Genomic DNA, 23,042 nt, shown 5'->3' with positions numbered 1-23,042 from the left:
GGAGGGGGAGATGCTGCTGCTGAATGTTAAATGCAAAGCACTTGGCTGTGATAGGCTGAGGAGATGAGGATACTCTGCCTATATATACTGGGAACTGCATCCTCTGAGCTTTATAATTGTCACAGAGGGGGACGAGAAAGAGGGGGCAAGGAAGATCCTTACCAACTCACTGTAAGTAACATTCATTGTTCTTTAAGCTTTGTGGTTATTGGTATATCCAAGTGGGTAAATTTGGATTAATGCAACAACTGGTTACTGAAATTGGGAGCTTGGCTAATAAAGAGCCAACTTATGTTATTTCAGGGATAAACTGAGATGCTCAAAAAGCATCTGCTTTTAATCTAAGTTTGCACAATGTAGTGTGCACCTCTCATTTTGTATTTGCTTGTTTTTACACAGGCTGTAAATCAGCTATAATCGTTTATGTACATTTATGCAGGATCCCCTATATCCAGAAGTTTATATTGTCTTTCCAAGTGCTACAGTTTGGAACAGCCATGCAGAAACCTTCAGAAATTCTCTCCCAAGTGTTTATAATAAAAACATTTTCCAGATAATTTCTGTGCATGACTTTTTAGGGTGAGGTTTTTCTTCAGAAATAACCCTTTCCCTTCACCATAATAAGAAATCAAAACTGAAGGTTAGTAAGTTGCAGACTCTTTACAAATGACAGCTAGAGATGGACATGGTAACTTCTAATCAGAAAATGAAATTGTTAAATGAAATATAAGGCCTGTTACATGTATACATAGTTTTTGCCCTACGTAAAGGTAGTACAAAGCAGAGCCAGTCTCTTTCTACTCATGCTGAAATCAAACTCATCCTGAAGTCCTTATTCAGGCAATACTCCTATTGCCAGTAGTGGAAGTTCAGCCTAACAGCAGCAATAGCTGCAAATTAAGCCTCCAGCTTGTTGGGTTCAAGCACAAAAATCATCATGGTTTCAGTGGGGTCACTGTACTATCCCAAGCCTTTAAATTATGTTTGACTCTGCAACAATTAGTTGGCAGAATAGAAAGTGCACTTGTCTCATGTGTTGAAAAGAAATACAGTTAATACATTTTTGAGCCAATGGAGCCATCAGTTTAAGGTGCTATTAATGTGTCTAATTATGCATTCCTCCTCTTTGTGTTTAATGAAAGCTGCTAAAATATTTTATTGATGTTAGTTGCTTTTCTGTTTTACTTTGATGAACTGGAGAGCAGCTGCTCATAAAATTATAATCTGTCAAATATATCCTCATTTTCTTGCTTTTCTCTCTTTTCTCTCCTCTTTTCTCTCCTCTTTTCTCTCCTCTTTTCTCTCCTCTTTTCTCTCCTCTTTTCTCTCCTCTTTTCTCTCCTCTTTTCTCTCCTCTTTTCTCTCCTCTTTTCTCTCCTCTTTCTTTTCTCTCCTCTTTCTTTTCTCTCCTCTTTCTTTTCTCTCCTCTTTCTTTTCTCTCCTCTTTCTTTTCTCTCCTCTTTCTTTTCTCTCCTCTTTCTTTTCTCTCCCCCCCTCTCTTTCGTCTTTCTGTCTGCTAGTCTGTCTTTCATTTCCTGGTAGTATTTAGATAGCTTTTACATTTATATTTGGTTACAATCAAAAACCGATTCTAAAGAAAATGTGAAATTGTACACAATAGTTTGTTAACAGAAATCATGTATAATCAGAAAGTTTCTCTGCTCGTTTCACTGCTCCGAGGTACAAGGACTAGTTTAAACAAAGCAGCAAAGGATATGTCAGCTTTAGATTGTGTAGTATATTTGTCCTGTGACAAATCCCAGTAAAATTAAAGAGCAAAGTGCTTATTTATAAATAAAATCAAAGATACGTTAAAGATACGTTCATGATTTTCCTGAAGTTAATAGCAAAACTCTGTCTTATGCAGTAGAGCAGGACTTGGTCCCAAGATGTATACGTTGGTGAGAATATCCATATTTTTTTGCTGGGAACAAAAGTACTCTGACATAATATATATTTGATAAAATTGTATTTTACCAATCAGATTGAGGCTGTTAATGAATTTGAGTACAGACTGCAGTTATGAAGTAGTAGAGGTCGATAATTGGATAGGGTGCCTCCTGAGGAGCCATGCTCACCTCAGTTGGGATTCAGCTGGTAGATATTGAAGATGCTAAAATTCCTTGTGGCAGGTGTGGGATCCCTGGGAGCACAGGGCCTTGCTCTTTATGGCCTTGGAAAAAATAGGCCACTACTGAACACGCCAGAGAAGCCCAGTTTCTGTGAGATTTCTGTTTAGTTTTGGAAACTCAGATCCTAGGCCTGCATTATCTTGCAGTTGAAGTCCTTTTGATTTAAGTGGCTCTTTTGAGCACACCCAGATTGTAAAACTCAGCCCTTCAGAAAATATGGATGCTCTGAAAAAAAAATTTTTTTTAATTTCAGACCCTAAAGGCTGAATCTTCTGAGGTATTTTGCTTCTTAGAAAACCGCATTCTATTCTAGTTTTAAAACTTGCTAGCATAGAGGAAAGTTCTCTGTGCGTTGTGTTGTTGCGTTATACATGTCGTGTAGGCATGTGAGAGGTAGATGAGAAATATTCTGTACTGGTGGAGAAGTAGAAGAGAAATATTCTGTACTAGTAGAGAGATTTAAAGTAGGCATTTTTAGAGTATTAACTGGAAAGCATTACAATTGTCAGATATTCAGTCTACTAGATGTGGCTTCCATAGCAGGTAATACTTTTAAGCAGATGAAATGAAATCTATAAGTAACAGTGGAGGAGGAAAGTAAAAATAGGGATGAGACTGTAAGTGGGTTTTGTCACTCACAAGAGGACAGACACAAAATATGAAAAGGAAAATTTAAATGACCAGTGTGTTCCTATGTAAGTACTGCACATTCACAATTCCCTTAGAGATGCATGTATTACAGTAGGTAAGGAATTTTCAGCCAAGACATTTTAGGAAAGAAGATGCATGGATAGATAGATAGGTATTTATTTTAATTTGTCAATATTGTCATTGGGGAAAAGAAGAATTTTGCTTGAAGTTGAAGCAAATTATGTATTTCAGTATATCAAACTGAATTGAATGAGTTCATTTGAAGTTTGCTAGATACTAGTTTAAATCAGTCTATAACACTGCAGTAACTCGTGTCAGATTTGGGATGGATATTTCATTCTCCCATTCTTTATGCCTAAGCTTCCTAGATGAATTACTTGTCCCATGCAAAACAGTGGGCTTCCCCTGTAATTTAAGTCTTTTTCCTGAATTGTGAGAATCCTATTGTAACAGAGTGTTACAAGAGAAGTAGTGCAGCCAAAACAATAGTAGGATGAGCCAGTAGTCCTCCAGTTCTTGGGAAGAACCGTAGTTAGGACAAATAGTATCTCAAAGTGATTATCTAAAATGTGTATTTTGTCAAATTGAGTTGACAAATTTTGGTTCAGTGGTGATAGGCCTGAATCATAGAATATGTATCAGATGTTTAGATCCAAACTTTATTTGCTTAAACTGATACCCTGAAAGAACTATGTCCAAACTGCTGATAATAAAAATGACAATAAATTATATTAACATCCTATATAGGAATAAGATGATACAAGTATTACTTGGAATAGAAAGGAATTTCAGATCCAAAAAAATCTAGTAATATAAAAACAGTGACAAGATGTATAACATAATATCTATATTGCGGTAATGTGATAAAGCACATTATTTTTAAACTATGTGTTATGAGTTGCTTTGAGCATGTACACGATGCTATTTAATTTATGCCTTTTGATTTATATTTTGGGAAAAGATCAAGTGATGCACAGAAACTTCTGTGTTAAATGATGGCCTACCTTTGAGCAATATAATGTACAACTAGAGAACCACTGAAAGTATAGTGGTACTTTTATCTTTTCTGACATTATACTAACACGTCATTGGATGCACAGATATTGAAGGAAACATTCAGCTGAATTGATCCACGTTTAGGAGTCCACAGAAATAACTGCAAGTCAGTGTTGAGCAGCAATGTTACTAGAAGACCAAATCCTCAAGTTCTGAGTCAGTTTGCTTGCAAACAACTTGAATGCCATTATTTTGGCACTTAGGAGTTAAATTCTTACTTTTGCAATGTTCATCTCTGAGACCAGAGTTAAAAAAAAAAAAAAAAAAAAAAAAAAAAAAAAACAGATTACCATGCAATTACTACATAAAACAAGTAATAATCACATAAGTTAAGGGTTAAGATAGAGATATTTTTGAAAAAGAAAATAATACAATATTTAGATTTCTTCTGGTGAAAATGTCTAAACCAAAGAGCTGTTTGCTGGGATGTAATTATATTGCTGCAACAGAGATACATATTGATTACTGCATTTCATGCTGACTTATTTAGAAAGGCTATTATAATTTTGAACTATGATCAAAGACGTGTTAAATGAAAATGCACTTAAGATTTGTAGGGAAGGTATAGAAAAAATAGAAGCATCCTGATTGTAGAGGAGGAGACACAGAACTGCTTGCTTAAACAGTCTTTCAAAGGGAGATGACACACAAAGCTGCCCACCAGAATCCTCTAAGGACCATACTGACTATTAGCAATGTATTTCCGGCAACCTAGCAGCAAGATCTGAGAAAGGTCCTAATTCTCCTCTCAGAAAGGCACAGAGAGAGCCAAATAAACACTAATGTAATGGTTAAAGACAGTAATATAACTCTAACACAATAGCAACAAGAACAGCAATTTCCTGGTGGGCTAGAAGTCCCTATTATGCAGATCCCCACTTTTCCAAGTGGTTCATGACCTACAGCTGCACACTGCCTTCTTACATAGCAGCAGCAGCTGCTCCACTCAAACCCCAGATCCTCTGTTTGTAGCATTAGAGATGTTTCTGGGATGGAAGACATCAATGATGTCTTTTTTTTATAATGTGACAGTACTAATTCTAATATAATAAATCCCCTAAAGGTCTCTTTTCACTCAAAATGATGTCCTCCACTATAAATCTTCAACTGAATTCACTGCTATTTAAGAAATTGTCTCTTAACCACATGATACTTAGGTTGTGCTTAATATAATTATTCCCTTACAAAGTGAAAATCTTTGGTATGTGAACTAGGTATAACTGTTCTTTACAACAGCAGTGAGCATCTTTGTTTCACCTGCCAATTTTTATACTGGATACCAAGAAATAGTATCACTTAATCAGTGTGAATGTTTAAAGACACTTGGAGCTTTTTAGGTGCTGTGGTCTCAACTTTGTATTCACTGAGCAGTCAAAACCCACAACCACATATAATACAAAAGTTGGGTGGGCCGTATTGGCAGGAGCTGGCAGCCTAGTAATGTAAGTTTATGTTTGCACGCCACTGTGCAAGCAGACTCCAGCTTTCCTAGCCTAACCATACATCACCTTGAGCGTGCTCACAGTTTCTGCCTGGCTCATAGCACACTTAGAGCTCCAGCCCAACTTATTGGGAATAGAGATATCCCTAGGCAGAGCTTCCTCGCATCCTCCTGCAAAATACAGTACGGATGAACTCTAGCTGTTTTCTGTTAGAAACCTCAGTAAGGAATAAGGCTCTGTTGTAAAAGGCACAACATGTGGATTCACAGTGTAAAGTGTAAATAAGCTAAAATCTAGATGAAAGACGTGGAGGTAAGAAGTAGCCATAATAAAATGACGGGGCAGCATAGTGGATCACTGTGATAACTGTGATTATTACAGCTTATGATTATAGACACACAGCATGCTTTTTCCATCTTTTTTAAAAGCAGGAGAGTTCATTATAATGCATGAACAATGTCAGTCTTGTGTAAACCGGTAGCAGTTAAGGATTCAATCTGTGATTTCTGAATCTCTGAGATAAAGATACAGACTATCTTTATTAAAATCTAATCTACCGCACAACCTCGATGTCAAAGCTCTAGCAGCCTGATTTACCTCTATACAACATCCAGCTAACACTGGAGCGGAGCAGAATGCAGCACTGTGCAGGTTTTGGCCTCATATGCAAAAATAAAAGAACACAGTCTAGTTTCTGCAAAAAGGACATGAGTCATCCTCTAAATCACCTAAATAACAGGTCAGTTTTTTGAAATTAGTGATATTTTCTTTCAAAAGTGACTTTTCTTTCTTTTAGGGCTTTTCTGATACTAACTTCTACCTCCCAGACCCATGGATGCTGCAGAGTTCCGCAAGAGAGGGAAGGAGATGGTGGACTATATTGCAGATTACCTGGAGAAGATAGATAAAAGACAGGTTTTCCCAGATGTGGAACCAGGATATCTGAGGCCCCTCATTCCAGACTGTGCACCCCAGGATCCTGAGAACTTTGAGGATGTCTTTAAAGACATTGAGAAGATCATTATGCCAGGGGTAAGAAAAATGGATCTATAGTGTAATACTCAATACTGTACTTAGATATTCAAAAGCTTTAAGGAAAGTGTGGATGGAAACTGTCCAGGTAGACTTTGCAAATAGTAGTGCTATTTGTAGTGCTGATTAGCTTTTAGAAGGCATGGGTCTACTGTATATCCATAGCTAAATATGATCCAATACTTCACACTATTCATGTTTTCTGTTCTTGCTAAAAATAATCAAATCATTCTTATGCTTCATGTGAGGCTTGCTTTTGGAAATAATCCCCCTGCCCCTCTTAAATTGGCTATGGCAAAGCTTCATAACTTTCAGTTTCATGTGATATTTTTGCTGTTTGTAAAGCGCAGTAGATATTTTATAAAATGGGAATTTTACTAGTCTGCCTTACATAAAGTGTTTCTTCAGGCTGATCTTTAAATGTCAAAGTTCTCTCCTGAGACTTCTTTTTATTACAGAGTTGACCAGAAATTATTCTTCCCAATACTTGTTCTGTTGACTTACTTTCCTAAATGTTGACTTCGTCAAGTACCTTTTAAGGCAGATGGCTACTACCTAAATATCCTTTGGATAGATCAGTACTGAACAGACAGTGCGAAACAAAGCATCTGACATCACTGGTTGAGTTCTGAATCTTTCTTGCTATTTTTCCACTCATGGTTTACTTTTTGAAATTTGAGTACATGCTTGTCTCTTAAGGTCTTTCGGTAGCTTGAAGAGGACCAGATGATTAGTGAATGTTAATGAGGAGTCTCTTCTTTGGATCTCTGCAATAATCAATTTGGGCTGCTTCTCTGGATATAGATAGGTCATATGATCACTGTATGACAAGACATGGAACCACTGCTCTGCGAATGTGTTTAGTCAGTATATAGTAATACCAATTCCTTTTCATTGACCAATGTAAATATTTGATATTTGATATGTTTTTATCTTGTTTGCCTTCGTGCCAACTGTGCTGTCCTTTCATAGGCAAATCTTCCACTGAAGTCAGTGGAAATCTCTCTACTCTGCTCAAAGATCTCTGAAGTTTTAATCGAACGGAATTAAATCAGTACAGGTTCAATAGGAGAATTATGGCCAACACATGAAAATCCTTTCATTGCTGCTCATAGATACCAAGGTTGCTTGCTTCTATATAATCATGTGTGTTTAATATTGCATGCAGTGTAGTATGTTGTAGTTCATTTTAAAGACAGTTTGTACCAGATCCTCATACCCAACTGATCATAGTATGACTCTGAAAAATATTTAATTATGAAAGCCTTTTCTTTTCGACAGGAGAAAAATAAGCCATTTCTTTAGTGTGTGCAATAGAACAGAAAACAGGACCACTTTGCTTTGAACCAATCAGAATACTGTTTTGATAATATTCAATAAAATAATACCAAATTAAAAAAAATGAGTCACTTGAAAATAGAAAGTGAAACATTGCATTCCAATTATGTCATCAACACGTCATGTTCCCTCTTCTGTAAATTGATTTTTTCATTGATACTTACAGGCCCTGCAAATAAATTGACTTTTACAAAGTAGTACATTCCGAAGGAAAAATGCTCTATCCAAAACTTTCCTATGGTATGAAATATTAGTGGTTTTGACACATAAAAAGGAGTACATAAGTCCTAGTTCTTGTAGCAACTCTGATTACTCCTTATGTCTTGTTTATACTAAGTACTGAAGTCTTGTGTGAACACAGAATTACAGAATGGTTGAGGTTGGAAAGGACCTCTGGAGATTGGTCTAGTCCCACCCACCTGCTCAGAGCAGGACCAGTTAGAGCAGGTTGCTCAGGACTGTGTGCAGTTGGGTGTTGAATGTCTGTAAGGATGGAGACCCCATAACCTCTCTGGGCAACCTGTTCCATTTTTTGACTCACAGTAAGAAAAGCTTTTTCTTATGTTTAAGTGGAATCTCCTGTATTTCAAATTGCACCCATTGCCTCCTGTCCTGTCACTGGATACCACTGAGAAGAGTCTGGCTCAGTCTGCGTTACACCTTCCCAGACGGTATTTATACACATTGATAAGATTCCCTGAAACTTCTCTTCTCCAGGTTGAACAGCTCCAGCTCTCTCAGCCCTTCTTCATATGCCAAATGGTCCAATCCCTTAATCACCTTCATAGCCTATTGCTGGGCGCGCTCCAGTATGTCCATGTACTCTTGTACTGCAGAGCCCAGAACTGGACACAGCACTCTAGATGTGGTCTCACCAATGTCAAATTGAGGGGAACAATCACTTCCCTCGACCTGCTGGCAGTACTTTTCCTAATAAGGCCCAGGATGCTGTTGGCTGCCTTTGCTGCGAAGATACATTACTGGCTCATGGTCAGCTTGTTCACCAGGACCTTCAGGTCCTTTTCTGCAGAGCTGCTTTCCAGCTGGCTAGCCACCAGCCTGTACTGGTGCAGGGGGTTATTCCTCACCAGGTACAGGACTTTGGATTTCTCTTTGTTGAACTTTGTGATTCCCGTTGGCCCATTTCTGCAGCTTGTCCCTCTGAATGGCAGCACAACCATACATTGTATCAGCCACTTCTCCCAATTTTGTATTGTCTGCAAACTTGCTTAGGGTGCACTCTGTCCCATCATACAGGTCATTAACGAAGAGATTAAACAGTATTGGCCCCCAGGAGTACTCTGGTAGTGACTGGGCTCCGGCTGGACTTGTACTGCAGATTACAACCATTTGAGTCCAGCAGTTTAGCCAGTTTTCAGTCTACTTCACTGTCCACTTATCTAGTCTGTAATTCATCAGTGTGCCAATAAGGATGTTATAGGAAACAGTGTCAAAAGCCTTGCTAAATATCAGGGAGCCATGAGGGCTGTCTGGTTTGCAAGGGAAGGTGAGCTGGGAGCAGAGGGCGATAATAGGGCAGGTGCAAGCAGTGACCTAACCAACAAGGAGCCAGGATGCGGAGTGGCAAGTCTGTTGTGACGAGGCAGATCCAAGGCCAAGCCAGGAAGCTGAGCTGGTGGGACCAGGTCAGGGTCAGACTCACGCAGGTAGGAGACTGAGTACAGGCTTAGCTGCTGCATAGCTGTGCTGTAGCACAGGCAGGGGCCAGTAGTAAAGCCTCAGCTTAAAATGTGTTCCCAAGGGAAAGGAAGAGTAGGCCTTCACTTCAAGCTTTCTTCACAACAGCTCTTCTTAGAAATAGAGCTGACTTTGGACTCAGCCAGCTAAAATCGCTACCTTATCCAACTAAACTAGAAGGGAGATGCTCTCCAGGCCCCACTAGTAAAGACAAAATAAACAATATCCAGTGCTCTCCCCTTGTCCACTGAGCCAGTCAGCATGGTGTAGAAGGCTATCGGGTTGATTAGACATGATTTGCCCTTCATAAATCCATGCTGACTACTCTCAGTCACCTTGTCTTTAATGTTTGAAAATGGCTTCCAGGATCCATCATCTTCCCTGGGATCAAAGTGAGGCTGAATGGTTTGTAGTTCCCTGATTTTCCTTCTTGTCCTTGAAGATAGGAGTGACATTTGCTTTTTTTCAGTCCTTGAGAACCTGCCCTGATTGTCATGACCTACCAAAGATGCTTGAAAGTGGCCTCACAGTGACATCAGCCAACTTCTCCAATGTTTGGGGGTGCAGCCCGTCCAGTTCCATGGGCTTGCGTATGTCCAGTTTCTTTAAATGTTCCTTAACCTGATCTTCCTCCAGAGTAAGTCTTCCTTGCTCCAGACTTCCCCACAAGTCTCAGGAGTCTGGGACTTCTGAAGGCAAATCTTACCTAGGTGAAAAAGACATTGAGCACCTTGGCCTTTTCCATGTCCTTTGTCACCAATTCTATGACCCCATTCATCAGTAGGCCCATATTTTCCCTACTTTCCTTTTGCTGCTGATAAACTCGTTGAAGCCTTTCTTGCTACTTTTCACATGGCTTGCCAGATTCTACTTCAGATGTGCTTTGGCTTTCCTAACCCCATCCCTGCATCCTCAGATAGTATTTCTATAGTCCGCTTCTCCTAGGTCACCTGACCCTCCTTCTTTCTCTTATATGCTTCCATTTAACTTTTGGGTTTTGTCAGGAGCTCCTTGTACATCCATGCAGGACTCCTGCCATTCTTGCTTGAATTCCTGCTGGTGGGGATGGACCATTCTTGAGCTTTGAGGAGGTGATCCTTGAAAATCAACCACTCTCTCGAACCCGTCTTCTCTCCAGACATTATTATGGATTGCTTCCAAGCAGGGCCCTGAGCAGGTCAAAGTCTGCTCTCCTGAAGTCAAGAGTTGTGATCCTGCTTTGCGTCTAGCTGCCTCCTTGCAGGATCCTGAGCTCCACCATCTCATGGTCACTGCAGCCAAGGCTGCCTCTGACCTTCACATATTCAGTGAGTTCTTCCTTGTTTATAAGCATCAGGTCCAGCAGACTATCTCCCCTCATGGACTCCTTGATCACCAGTGTTAGGAAGTTGTCATCAGTGCACTCCAGAAACTTCCTGGAATGCTTGTGCCCTGCTGTGTTGTCCCTCCAGCAGATATCAGGGCAGTTAAAGTCACACATGCTGCATGGCTCACGCTCAGCTGGCTCAGGCGCTTCATTGGACACAGCTCCCAACCCCTCATCTGCAACCAGGGCATTGCATCTATTCTGTAGGTGCAGATCTGCAAGTGGAGCAGGAGTCATCCTCCTTGTGTCAGCAGTCACAAGCCTTCAGCTTTCACTGTCTTGGGAGTCTCCATTTCCTGACCGATAAGCATAGTCTCTGCCTGTCCCTCCTTTGGTACATTTCGGGGTTTAGGTTCTTGTATCTGAGATATCCTGTATCGTGTCTCGCAGAAGATCCAGTCAATCTCCCTTTTGTCATCTCCAGTGCTGTGCAATCTGCTGACCTCTTGCCTTTTCGTGGTGACACAGACCCTCCGCCAGCACACACCTCGTGCAGACTAGGAGACTGTCTTCCTTGCTCCAGCCTTGGTAAGAGGCCCCAGGCACCCTTGCGGCCTCAGACCTGCAGAGCTGCCTTCTCCCTTGGGAGCTTGGTGTGAGTTGAGGCCTCTGACATGACAGGGATAGTTGCTTCAGTTGATGCTGGGGACATGCAGCGCTTCACCACCACTGCAGAACCCATGTACACTATCCTCAGCAGAGTTTCTGGTCCTCTTCTGTGCACCCTTCTGTGCATAGCACTGCACTAGCTGCTGTGTCTGTTGGCTTCCTCTGTGAGCTGTGCTCACAGAAACTGAAGTGTGAAAATGACGGTACTGTGCAAACACATGGAAACAGGAAGTATTGGAAGAACTGTCTTAGCATAGGAAGACTTGTTCACGTTTGTTTTAGAGACCTTTAAAACTATTTGTAGTTGATTTTAGGGACTTTTAAAATTTGCTATGGAGACAGTCCCGTTATATTTTACCTTAATCTTCTTCATCTGACAGTATTAACTTTCACACTTTTCCTGACAATACTAACAATTGTAGGTAGCACCTAGTAATCTTCTGCTATAGTGCTTTTCCAGTGTTTCACAGGGGAAAGTCTTATCTCCATTTTATAAATTAGGAGCTGAGCTTCTTCAAAGAGAGTAAGTAACATGAAGGAGGTCACACCGCCTCTCTTAGCCAGATCTGGTAGTGTCCCATATGTGATTCTTTTTTTGCTTCATATTGGCTTATATACTGTGGTGACTGTGTTCAGATATTTGCTACTTATTTGATGGCTTAAAAAGTGAAAATGCTTTTCCTTCAACAAATTCAGAAGAGCAAGGATCAATTAGTTGTCTTAAGCAATAATGCAGTATCCATTGCATTCTGTCTTTACCTAACAGGAAAACAAGCATTCATGAGTTCATAGTGGTAAAACTTATTTATGAAGACTTTATGTAAAACTGGATATAGACCTTCAAAGGGCAGTCCACTATATGATAATGACCATAATGGTTCTAAGTTCCTAGTATTAGCACAGGGACTGAGGGAACAACTGCTGAACTCCAGTTGCCACAACAGTGAGTCTGGGTGAAAGGGATCTGGATACAAAAATATTAGTGGCAGTCACCTTTGTCTCTCAAACTTGCTTTGCTCTCTGGAAATGCATCTCCTTTCTAGAGCCAAAAATGGTCAAGTTCAGTTGGCGTTGTAAGTAGCAGTACTGAAGAGGTTAATTTGCCATCTCACATTGGCATTAAGCTATAAACTTTCAGCTGAAATACCAATCCCCAATATGTGGTAAAGGAAGACCCTTTTTCTGACTAAGCAAGTCACAGAAAGAAAGGCATCCTTAGATGAAATCTGGGAAATAAAATGTCTCTGAGAGGCATTAGAGTGGGAATTATTGAACCCAAGACACTTGTCTGTTATTGTTTATCATCAGAGGGCTGAATAAACAAGCATCATTAATGTTGTGCTCTTTGCAATATTTGCGTATGCGAATCTGTTGCAATATGGCAAAAGAAATGAGTTTTACGAAGGGGAGGCAGGAGGAGAGAAGAAGAACCAGCTGCACTTGCCCTGGGGCTTTTGGCCTTTTTCTGCTTTGTGTGAGTGGTGCAACTAGAATCTGCTGTGTTTCATCAAACAAATGGCTCCCAGCAAGCAGGCAGTTTAATTTGATTAGCCCAAGATGAATGTCACAAATCTTACAGATCACAGAGGATTATAGCTGGGGAGATGAACAACAGTGGCCCTGGCTGATTACGGATGTCAGTGAAAGTCTGTGAATGTGAGTCCTATCAGGGACTGTTGGTTGTTGGGATTTTTTTTTAGCTGTTTAGTGTTTTCCTGTGAGGAGCTACGTCCCAGCCTATTTTTTTCTGTTTTGCTAAAGATGACACACAGAGAAATACACTTTTGTGCCTCTCTAATATCTCTGAAACTCATAGCTGATGCTCTTCCTGTTTCTTACTAAAATACAAGCTTATCTCTGCCTGGGCTAAAAGCATATACTTAAGATTTGTTTTAGATAGTTTGATTTTGGAATATTTTATCACAGTCATATTTTACTTAATAAAAAATAATTTCCAGCAGAAATGGTATTAGAAGTCAATGTAGATGTTTTCCATATTTAGGTGACTCCTTTGGCATAGTGATCTTTGTCTTTTAGCAAAATGCTTCCACTATTGGGTCATCTTGATCCTGAAGACAACTCAAACCTACTCAGAAATTCTAAAGAAGCAGAGAATGGGGGGAGGAAAGAAGGAAGGAAAGAAATTATTAAAAGGCTAAGAGATGTCACAAGACAATACTCCTTGTTTTCACATGGCAAATCAGAAATAAAGTCTTTGCCACAAGTGCTCTAAAAAAGATCATTGCACTAAAGAGAGAGATCCTGACCATATACAAGAAAGAAGCCAAAAATGTCTGCAGTGGTTTGCCTTTGGATACCTTGTTTGAGAAAGTTTGCACCCAGTGACCAGTAAGAGTGAAATCTTGAATATATCATGGACAGGGCTAGCTTAGAGACTGGAAAATTGCATTGGGCCAGAGCTGGTTTGATTTGAAAGAGATGGGGCATCCAAAAGATAATACAGGTTATACTGCAGCAGAGAAAGTTGTATCTAATTCATTATGTATGCAAGAGTTAAGACAGACTTCCCTTATCATGGAGCATATTCCTTAAGAAAGAGCTGGATGCTAGCATGAAAAAGATTAGAAGAGGAAATATAAGGGTTATTTGCATTATGCAGAATAGTGCAATACAGAGATCTCTGAGTTAGCTACAGAACCAGCAGCCTTATCACAGGCAGTACATTTCCTGTTTTCAGATTTTATTAGATTCAAATTGTGGAGCACTATCAAGTATCTTACAGATTCTTAAAAACTGCATAGAGGTTGCACAAGATGATTCTTACTATTGTTGCTGTAAGCTAATACACTAGTTTTTGTGCAGGTATTGTAGTGTTCTCTCATAATAGTACGTACAAATTTGAATTGTACATAAATCACAATTTGTTATAGGAAAGGACAGTGTAATTTTCCACAGAAAGTATTGGATACTGAATTGATTGTTTCATTTTGTGGTGAGGGGCTCTTTGGCCGGATTTGGTGTCTGAATTTAAACAAGTAACTCTGGAACATGGGCAAGAGAGTGTTATGCACAGGATAGAGGAAGCATTTAGACCTCTGCTCACTAAGGCACCCTTGCTAATTCACTCCCATGACAGAGATGAAAGAACAAAATAACATGGAGAGTCCCTGAAAGCAGAGGTGCAAGCTCAGTGTCCTGCACCGAAACACACACTGCCACTGCCCATGCAATTCCTGTCCTCTAGGCAGAGAAGCTGAGAACTCCAATTTCGAGGGGTGTTAGGGGTTGTAAGAACTAAATTCAGTTTAGCTTTTTCATTCTAATTTGGGAAGACGGGAGATAAAAAATTGAGAAAAAAAACAAGGTAGGCTTCTCTAAAAACTGGGATCCTATGTTACAGCTGTACTGTGGAGAACTGTTCACTCCAGGTCACCAACCTCAAATTCTTTCATGATTTCATGACAGTTTGTTTCCTGTAGTAGTTAAAAATGACTATTTTTCCCCTAATTTAGGTGACTCACTGGCACAGTCCATACTTTTTTGCCTACTTTCCTGCAGCCAGTTCCTTCCCAGCTCTTCTTGCAGATATGTTGTGTGGTGGAATAGGATGTGTGGGCTTCTCTTGGGTAAGTTTATTGGTAGTATATACTGCTGTGTGGTAATGATGCTTCACTTTGCCAAGATTTTAAGCATTTCAGTAACATTCTTCAAATAAATTATTGATTAATAGCAGTGAAGTCACAGGACTATTATAGGTAAATTTACCTATATAATTAAGTGTTTTCACATAGAAGGCCTGAATGTCTCCGGTAATAAAAGCCTATTTCCTCTTAGAAGTTTTGTCCTTGAAAAATTGCCAGCTTTTAGAATTAGTAGTGGCAGAACCTATGCACTTGCATTTCTGGACCCATAATAATCCTAAGAAGTGAGTGCAAACTTACTGATAACTCATTAAATAATATGACTGTTGCCTATCACCTGGTGTTATGATTTCTCTTATTATCTGCATTAATGGAAAATTGTATTGAAAAAAACATTCATTTCAGATGAGCTCTTCTCAAAAGAGTTTGCTACTTGCTGTGGAAAAAATATACAAGGTGCAAATTCTGGGTTTGACATTTGACAGTCATGGTTCTATGTGAGGTCCTGTGTGGCAGTTTTTAACGTGTTAGGAATACCATGCACAAAATGATCTTCATGTCCCTAATTTAGCTGGTGAAGTTAGCCAGCTAGTCTCTTATCTCCATAGCCAAAGACAGAGAGGGAGACACCCTTGCTGCAGTGGATCCTGTCCCTCCTCATGGTCTAGTGAGGTCATTCCCTTTGTTTTATTTTTCAATACAGGCTGCAAGTCCAGCTTGCACGGAGCTGGAGACTGTTGTGCTGGATTGGCTAGGAAAGATGATTAATTTGCCTGAAGAGTTTTTAGCTGGGAAGGATGGACGAGGTGGAGGAGTCATTCAGGTAAGACAGAAAATGAAAACAGAGTATGTGGTGAATTTGTGGTTATGTTTTGGCAATGCTTCATACCAAAACACTAATAAAGGGAAGATATATTTTTCCGGCAGCCTGAGTTCCTCTCAGATTTTCAGAATGACCAACGTGCTATGGGAATATCCATAGATGGATAAACCATTTATGCATGTAATGCTTTTTTTTTCCAGAATAAACACAGTTTGACTCACAAACTGTCTTCTCTGTGAAAAATTTATTAGTAGTCCAACTTCACAGCCCAATTTGGGGCTTAACATTCAAACCATAATGTTAAAGAATCCAGTAGGATGAAAACTCTAATTTGTTGATCAAGTAAAGTGAGCACAGAGAAGCTTATCAGCACTCTTCAGCAATGTTGCATGGCTGAAAATAGAACATAACTTCTCAAATAGAAATTATCTGAGGATTTTGAGTAGCGACTGCAGACATCAGAGCACCATGGAATGGGATTAGAAAGGCTTCTGTGAAGTTCACCTTAGACATGTTCAAGTATTTGCTTCAGCCAGTTTACAAAACACTCCTTTTTTCAGGAATAAAAAAGTGTCAGAGATCAAGCAATGGATAACAAAACAAAATGTTGTCATGTTATGATAAAATGAATCTGCTTAAAATTAGAACCTGAAGGATTTAGATAATACAAATTGCAGGCTAAACTCCAGTATCCAAAATAGAAGAAAAGTTCCCAAGCTGTTGGAAAGTTGACTGCTTAATGAAAGCTTGCAGATTCCAAACAGAGCAAAATTCATACAGAAATGAATACATTGTCAGTGGACAAACTTGCATACATAATAAAGCCATACTGTGTATTAGATGTGGCTCTAGTGGTGTATGGTCTTTCTGCAAATGCACTGGACTCTGATCACAGCTATTCATCTAATTAAAACAGATCCCTACAGTGATGAAGACTAAATTTTAAACAATTGTTCTGTGCTCCTTTGATAATCTCTGGAGTGTGTTTGTTGGAGGCCAGGGCACAATACATTTTATCCTAAAGTAGACCTCTAAATGGATTTGAATTACATGCTAAAAATGGGGGCTTCTTTCACTGATCTCAGCTGCAAATATCTACAGCATATTCCAATGAATTTTGCTGCACATTTCCCAGGAAAGTATGAATTTAACCTAACTCCTGTCATGACCTAATGCAAACTTTTGCTCCACTTACACCAAGGTGTATCCAGAGCAACTCCTGACTCATCCTGCTTGCTGTGTTATGACCTTTTTCATTACAATGAGTCTGGGTTTTTTGTGTTCAAGAAATCAAGCTTTCGTCATGTGTCTCAGCAGTATTTATTTTATCCCAGTGAAAGCAAGCAATTATGCCTGATGATTATCAGCAGGAAATATTGCCCTTCCAGGCTGACAACACTGGATTGCCTATAATTTTCATCAGATACCAGTCAGTTTCAAGAATCGAAAGTGTTCTCTGTGTTCCTGCTTATGATGAAGCCGTTTGTGTTGTAGATCTTCACATCTTGTTCTTGAAACAATAATGATACACGTAAGAGAGGGTGAGGCAAAGAGAGCATGAGTGTGTGAAACTGCCAGTCATTCCCTTGGTAAATACCAAGTAATTATTGTAGTATTGGGTAAAACTGAGCCTGTGAAAATTGGCTCTTAATTACATTTGAAAATCTATGTCAATATGAAGCACTTTGTTGTGTACAGGATGACACTTGAAAATGGCAAAAGATGAAAGAAAATTTCAGTTCAGAGCTCTGGTGGACATGAGCATCACCTCTCTGAAATTGCTTCTGCCTCTTGAGCCTGCTTGCCATGGCAACCTTTGTTTGCTTGCGGTAAAAGGAAAGGTATCATCATCCTTCACTTAATCCAGAGTACAGCATTCAAGAGGGGAAAAGATATCTTTTAAAAATGAGTGAGAAAGCAACTTTCTTTCCGAAGCTTGTCTGAATATAGGTATCCTGCTCTTTGTTCCAGATAAAGTGCTGAAAGATGCACCTACTTTGAATTTTCTTGTTCTGCAAAAAAAAGAGTATTTTACAGGTGAAACGAAACAAGACTCAGCCTATCACCGGTCTGGCAAGGCACGCTCCTAATTCATGTTTGTTGTCAGTAAACTGAGTAATTCAAGAGCCAAGGCATCTTTCCCCAAAAATATTCAGTGCGAGACTTTGGTGCCAAGCGAAGAAAATGAGCCAGGTTCTGCAAACACTGTCAGCATTAGTATAAAAAAGGTGACTAATGAAAACTGAGGCAAGGTGAAAAAGAGCCTATGTCTATACTGCACATCCAAATGCATTTCCTAGTTGCTGGATTCAGGCATCCTAAGGCCATGTCCCAACTCTATATCAGGCAAGATTCAACTGAACAGCAAACCCTTTCCTGTTCATCCTTGTTTCCATGCAAGGAAACTCATACAAGAGCTTTTGTGTATGCTGACTAGGCATCAGTCTGGATGACCAACAGCCAGGATGCCAGGACATTTTGTGGCACTCATCAGAAGACTGACCCTATTGTTGTGCCTAAGTGATATTCCCAGGCTCTTCCTGGCAGTCTCCAGCATAGTGAGGACTTAATTTTCCAGATATGAAATTAATGCCTTAACTTTTAAAATTTCCTGCAGCCATATATGCATATGTGTATCTATTTAATGTCTATATTCCTAACATGTACTGGAAAGACACCAGCAGTTTTACAACTGAGCCAACCTTAGTACGAAGAACCCAGGTTTAGAAAACTTGTTTTGAGTGACTTGTTCAATATGAGATAGACCTAGGCCTTTAACACAGGTTTTATGTTGCACAACTTTGTTATGTAGATACACAACTTATCTGAAAATACTGAATGGACACCATAATAAGTGGCAGTGATTTACAAAAATGAAAAGTATTGTCATCTACTGAATTGCTGGAAATTGCCTTTCAGGCAACATTGTCTGATGGCATATGCCCATTATGTAGGTCATCCGATTATGAAGATTCTTTAGAAAGTTATATACTGTTTTGTAAAAAAAAGAAAAAAGCTTCTCAGAAAATAGGTGATGTTCTTGACTGTAAAACATTCATCACACCTGCTTGATTTCTTCAAATAACTAGATACCAAGGACCCAAATCACCGTGTTCTAGCTCACTAGACTGTCCTGAAGTGCAAGCATTTTTCACTGTTACTTAGATATCATTGTGCTGAGCATGTTAGAAATAGATTCGCTAACAAAAGACCTGGTGACAGAAGTTTCTTTTTAGGAAACTTGCACTGGGTTCAATTCATCTCACATTTTGTCAGCTAGAAGTTGAACATACAAGTAGGCACTTTTAGAGGAGCAGTTTATCTCAGCTGAGGATATTTCCCTATATAGATGGAATTACTGCTCTCTGGATATGGTTACCTCTCTACACTGAATACTGAGGGACCCTAGACAATTACTTTATCTCAGATATTTAGCTTTTTAGAAATTTAACTTTTTTCTAAAGTAAGATGAATCACATCTTTTAAGTTCTTCATGTGTAAGATGAAGATAATAGTGTGCCCACGCTCTTATGTCGTGAGTTTTGAGAATTACTATATGTATGGTTTCTAGGTGTTCAGATACTCTGATGAGTATTCTGAGTATCTGGCTATAGACCATAGGCAGAGTAACATTAAATGGGGACCTTTCTATGTTAGCGTTTCTGTAATTGATGGACAGAATTTCCTTCACCCTTTGCCTCCACATGTAAGTGCTACCTTACGTGACCCAAGAGGGATATTTGTCTTCCTCTGCTATTCTGTGTCTGTAATATTTCCCTCAGTTGCCATAATGATGTGTTCAGTGGCAGCCAAAAGGAATGCACGAAACTGTCTCCTGCTCATCTTTGCCCTCTACATTCCTCAAATCTCATACCCATGGAAAGGCAGATAAAATATCTTCACTGTGGTAGTGCATTTACTAAATGTTTAGGGACTGTCCTTTCTCCTACTTAATCCGTTCATGAGGCTGTTGAGTTTCAGCTGGAATGGGCTTACTCATTGTTGCGATGTTGGCACGTCTAGAAGGCAGCTACATCTTAGATGAATAGCTCAGCAAACTTTGGTGTTCATTAGAAGAAAATCTGAGTTCACTGGAATCATTCACATAAGCAAGAATGTATGAAACCTGTAGGATCAGGCCCATCTCCAGGAAATGAATAGACTTCTTAAATGTTTAAATATTTGTTGTAAATAGTAAATGCGCTGGTTTTCTGTAGAGTAAGACTTGAATTCTGGTACAGAATAAGAAAAATCACCGCAAAATTAGATTGTTGATGCTGGGGATATTTTGGAGACATGTTTATTAGTATAAGCAACAGTATTCATTGCAGTGTTACCTACTTGGCAGGGGAAGATTCACATGACAATTGCTCAGCTTTAAAAGTCCCTAAAATCTCTTTCTTGCTTATGGGCACCCAAGAACATTGAAATTTCTGAACATGTGTTTACAAACTGTTACTTACGTTTTAAAAGATGAATTTACAGTGTGTTTCATCTGCCTGTGCTAGAGGAAAAACATACTAAAAAAAATTGTGGAAACATGTATTCTCTTGTGAAATTTACAGATCAATAGATATAAAAAATTACCCTCTTTATAGTCACAGAATATCCAAGACACAATTAAAACTCTTCTATTTTGTGAGTCAAACTGCAATTTAAAAAATACTGTGTGACTGTTCCTTTTGTCTGTATATTTTGGATGAAGAGAAGGTGGGTAACTAATACTTGGAAAAGTAGTCAGCTATTTTGAATCATAGCTTTTATGTTTTATCTGTGCTTTTCTCTTTTGGCCACAATAATTGACTTTTGTCCAGGGTAACTCTAAAGATTAAATAAGCTTTATATTTACAGATGTTGCCTGAAAGAAATAAGAGTTGAGAGTCAGATTCTGAATGAAGTTAAATGTGTGGAAATCTAGAGTAACAGAAATCAACAGTTACCCCACAGTTGTTCCTGGTTAAGAAGTGATTGGTGTCTGACTCTGGAGAGCCTTTTCACATGCTCCTAAGTCTGTGAGTCTGTTTTTATGGTCTGATTGCAAGACTGATGCATGAACTGAAGAGAACAAACAAGCAGAGGCACAGGAAGGAGGAAACAGATTAAATAGGGATTTCTCCCTTGCTGTCACATGTATCCTTAAAAAGCGTGAGATTGTGCAGTTTCTCATATGCCATTTCTGTTATCAACTTCTCAAATTCATACAGAAGAAAATACTGATTTTCTTGTGGAATCTCCTGTTGAACCTTCCTTTGAATTATCCCACAGGGAAGTGCCAGTGAAGCCACACTGATGTCACTGCTTGCTGCAAGAACAAAAACTATTAGACGGGTGCAGTCAGAAAAGCCCGAGCTAACAGAAGCAGAAATCATGGGCCGGCTGGTGGCCTATGCTTCTGATCAGGTGAGTACCTCTTGAAAACATAGACCTGGAAGCATGGGGTCTATACTTATTAATTGCAGCCATCCCACTAGGCAGATATAAACGCTTTGGAGCAGAGACTGTTCGTTTTTGCTTTTTCCATTCTTTTTGTACAGTGTAACTGATCTGGAGTCTCATGTGTGCTACCATAATACAAAGAATAAATTTCCAGAGGTCAGTGTCGTGTAAGTGTTGCTTCTTCTCTGCAAAGAAGCCCATTTGAAATAAATATACTTGAGTAAGGTGTTTATTTCAACTGTGTTCAATAAATCTAGATCATCTGCTGTCAGCCCTGGGCACGTGTCTCCGTGGGTGCACACATACTTTTCCCCTGCATACACACATACAAATATATGTGCATATATCCACCCCTTGTATGCATGCATGCATGCAAGTGCATGCACACACACAAACCTGCTGCATGAATATAAAGCAAACTGGTCATAGTACTTGAAGCAGTCTAAAACTTTTTTTTTAAAAAGGTCCTAATATATGCATGTATCACTCTAGCTGAGAAATCTTCTAAGAAAACATAATCCTTGATTTCTGACTCTGAGTGGTATTTAGCAGTCCAAATTGAGCTGGATTCTCAGCAGGCTGGGACCATGAGAGGCTTTTACTGCTAATGAGAGCAAATTTTTGTCCTGTGAGTTCTGCTGCTCCTGCATTTCTAAAACTCTAATCCTGCTGAAGGGCTAAGCAATGTTGCTTCTCTCGATAGCTGTGACATTTTCTTATCTAAATGTCAATGAGATAGAAGGAACTTTTTTAGTACTTGGTGTTCAGTTCAAAGTAATTTCTAATTATGCAGCATAAACCGGCCAGGTTTCAGGTTTGCCTTGATTTACTACTAAGTGTATGTTAAGAAGGAGAGCAATTTAAAAGTACTCTTGCTCTTTGCTGGTGGGAAAAGGGACTACACTTGTAGGGTGGGAATATGAGTGAGAACAGTCACAGTAAGAAAGTATCAGGAAAGATTACTGTTTTCAAAAGACACAAAAATGTGTGTCCTTTTTGTGCCTAGGCTCTGTGCTGTGCAGACTGCTAATCCCAGTGCTCTAACTCTGACCCAGTGATGCATATAGCCCTGTTATTTGTTTTCCTTTCTTTCCCCCCTTGTAAGTGGCTGACCTGAAATGAGGACTGACAGGCTTCCATGCATGCTGAAGGTCAGAGGCTTTTCTGTTTACAGAAGGATTCGCCTTAAGATATTGCTGACCTTTCAAAGAAGATTGTTACTGAGCTCACCAGTCCTTCTGCATTAAGAATGGACCTGTGTGACTCATATACAATAATCCATGAAAGAAAGAAAGCCTAAGCCATCCTGTGGGAGAGAAAACCATGCACTCACAGAGCAAAACAGTGCAAGAATGGATTAGGAGGCAGGTAAAAACTTGGCTAGTAGGGAGACCTGGAGCAGAGAGCTGAACCCAGACCTCCCATATCCTGGGAGATCACCCTAGCTTCTAGGCATTTCAGGAGAATCTTCATTCCCATTGATAATGTTCTCTCTGTATAAATGAGTACAGAGCAGAATTGGGAATGAGTCTCCCCAGTGACTACTTGAGAGTTTGGAGACAACTGAAAAGGATCCCTGCCTGTTTTAGTGCCTGGGCTATTCTGGCTGAGGATTCTATTGCAAGGGACACTGCACCTGAGACCTCGGAGCTGAGAGGAGCATCCAGTGACCCTTGACAGCAAAGACTGTTTGGGATGAGGACAGAAGTTGGGGTAGTTGTTTGATATTCTGAAATTTACCCAGGCCATTCCCTTCATCAATCCTTCTTTGCCTTTTCCTCTGGCTATCTTAAGCAGCTGCCCATTCATATCACTGATTTCTGTTTAGTTAGTCTTCCAGGATGGTGGGAAATTCCT

General features: G+C 39.6%; 1 protein-coding gene across 5 annotated transcripts in view; it reads left to right on the top strand.

Moving 5' to 3' along the window:
* The window catches only part of DDC (dopa decarboxylase), a 79,600-nt gene that overhangs the window by 16,224 nt on the left and 40,334 nt on the right, over positions 1-23,042 (top strand). For 4 of the 5 annotated variants that reach the window (XM_026102309.2, XM_064506694.1, XM_064506695.1 and 1 more), the window contains 4 exons: positions 6,078-6,313; positions 14,798-14,911; positions 15,630-15,749; positions 21,015-21,149. In XM_026102309.2, coding sequence (XP_025958094.1) covers positions 6,113-6,313; positions 14,798-14,911; positions 15,630-15,749; positions 21,015-21,149 — 570 coding nt within the window. In that variant the 5' untranslated portion in view covers positions 6,078-6,112. Of the gene's footprint in view, positions 1-126; positions 172-6,077; positions 6,314-14,797; positions 14,912-15,629; positions 15,750-21,014; positions 21,150-23,042 lie in introns of those variants that run through there. The other variant, XM_026102310.2, reaches the window with a different exon arrangement.

This window comes from Dromaius novaehollandiae, chromosome 2 (assembly GCF_036370855.1).
Source record: "Dromaius novaehollandiae isolate bDroNov1 chromosome 2, bDroNov1.hap1, whole genome shotgun sequence".
NCBI lineage: Eukaryota > Metazoa > Chordata > Aves > Casuariiformes > Dromaiidae > Dromaius > Dromaius novaehollandiae.
Note: the sequence above shows the minus strand (reverse complement) of the source record. Positions and strands in the feature narration are given on the sequence as shown.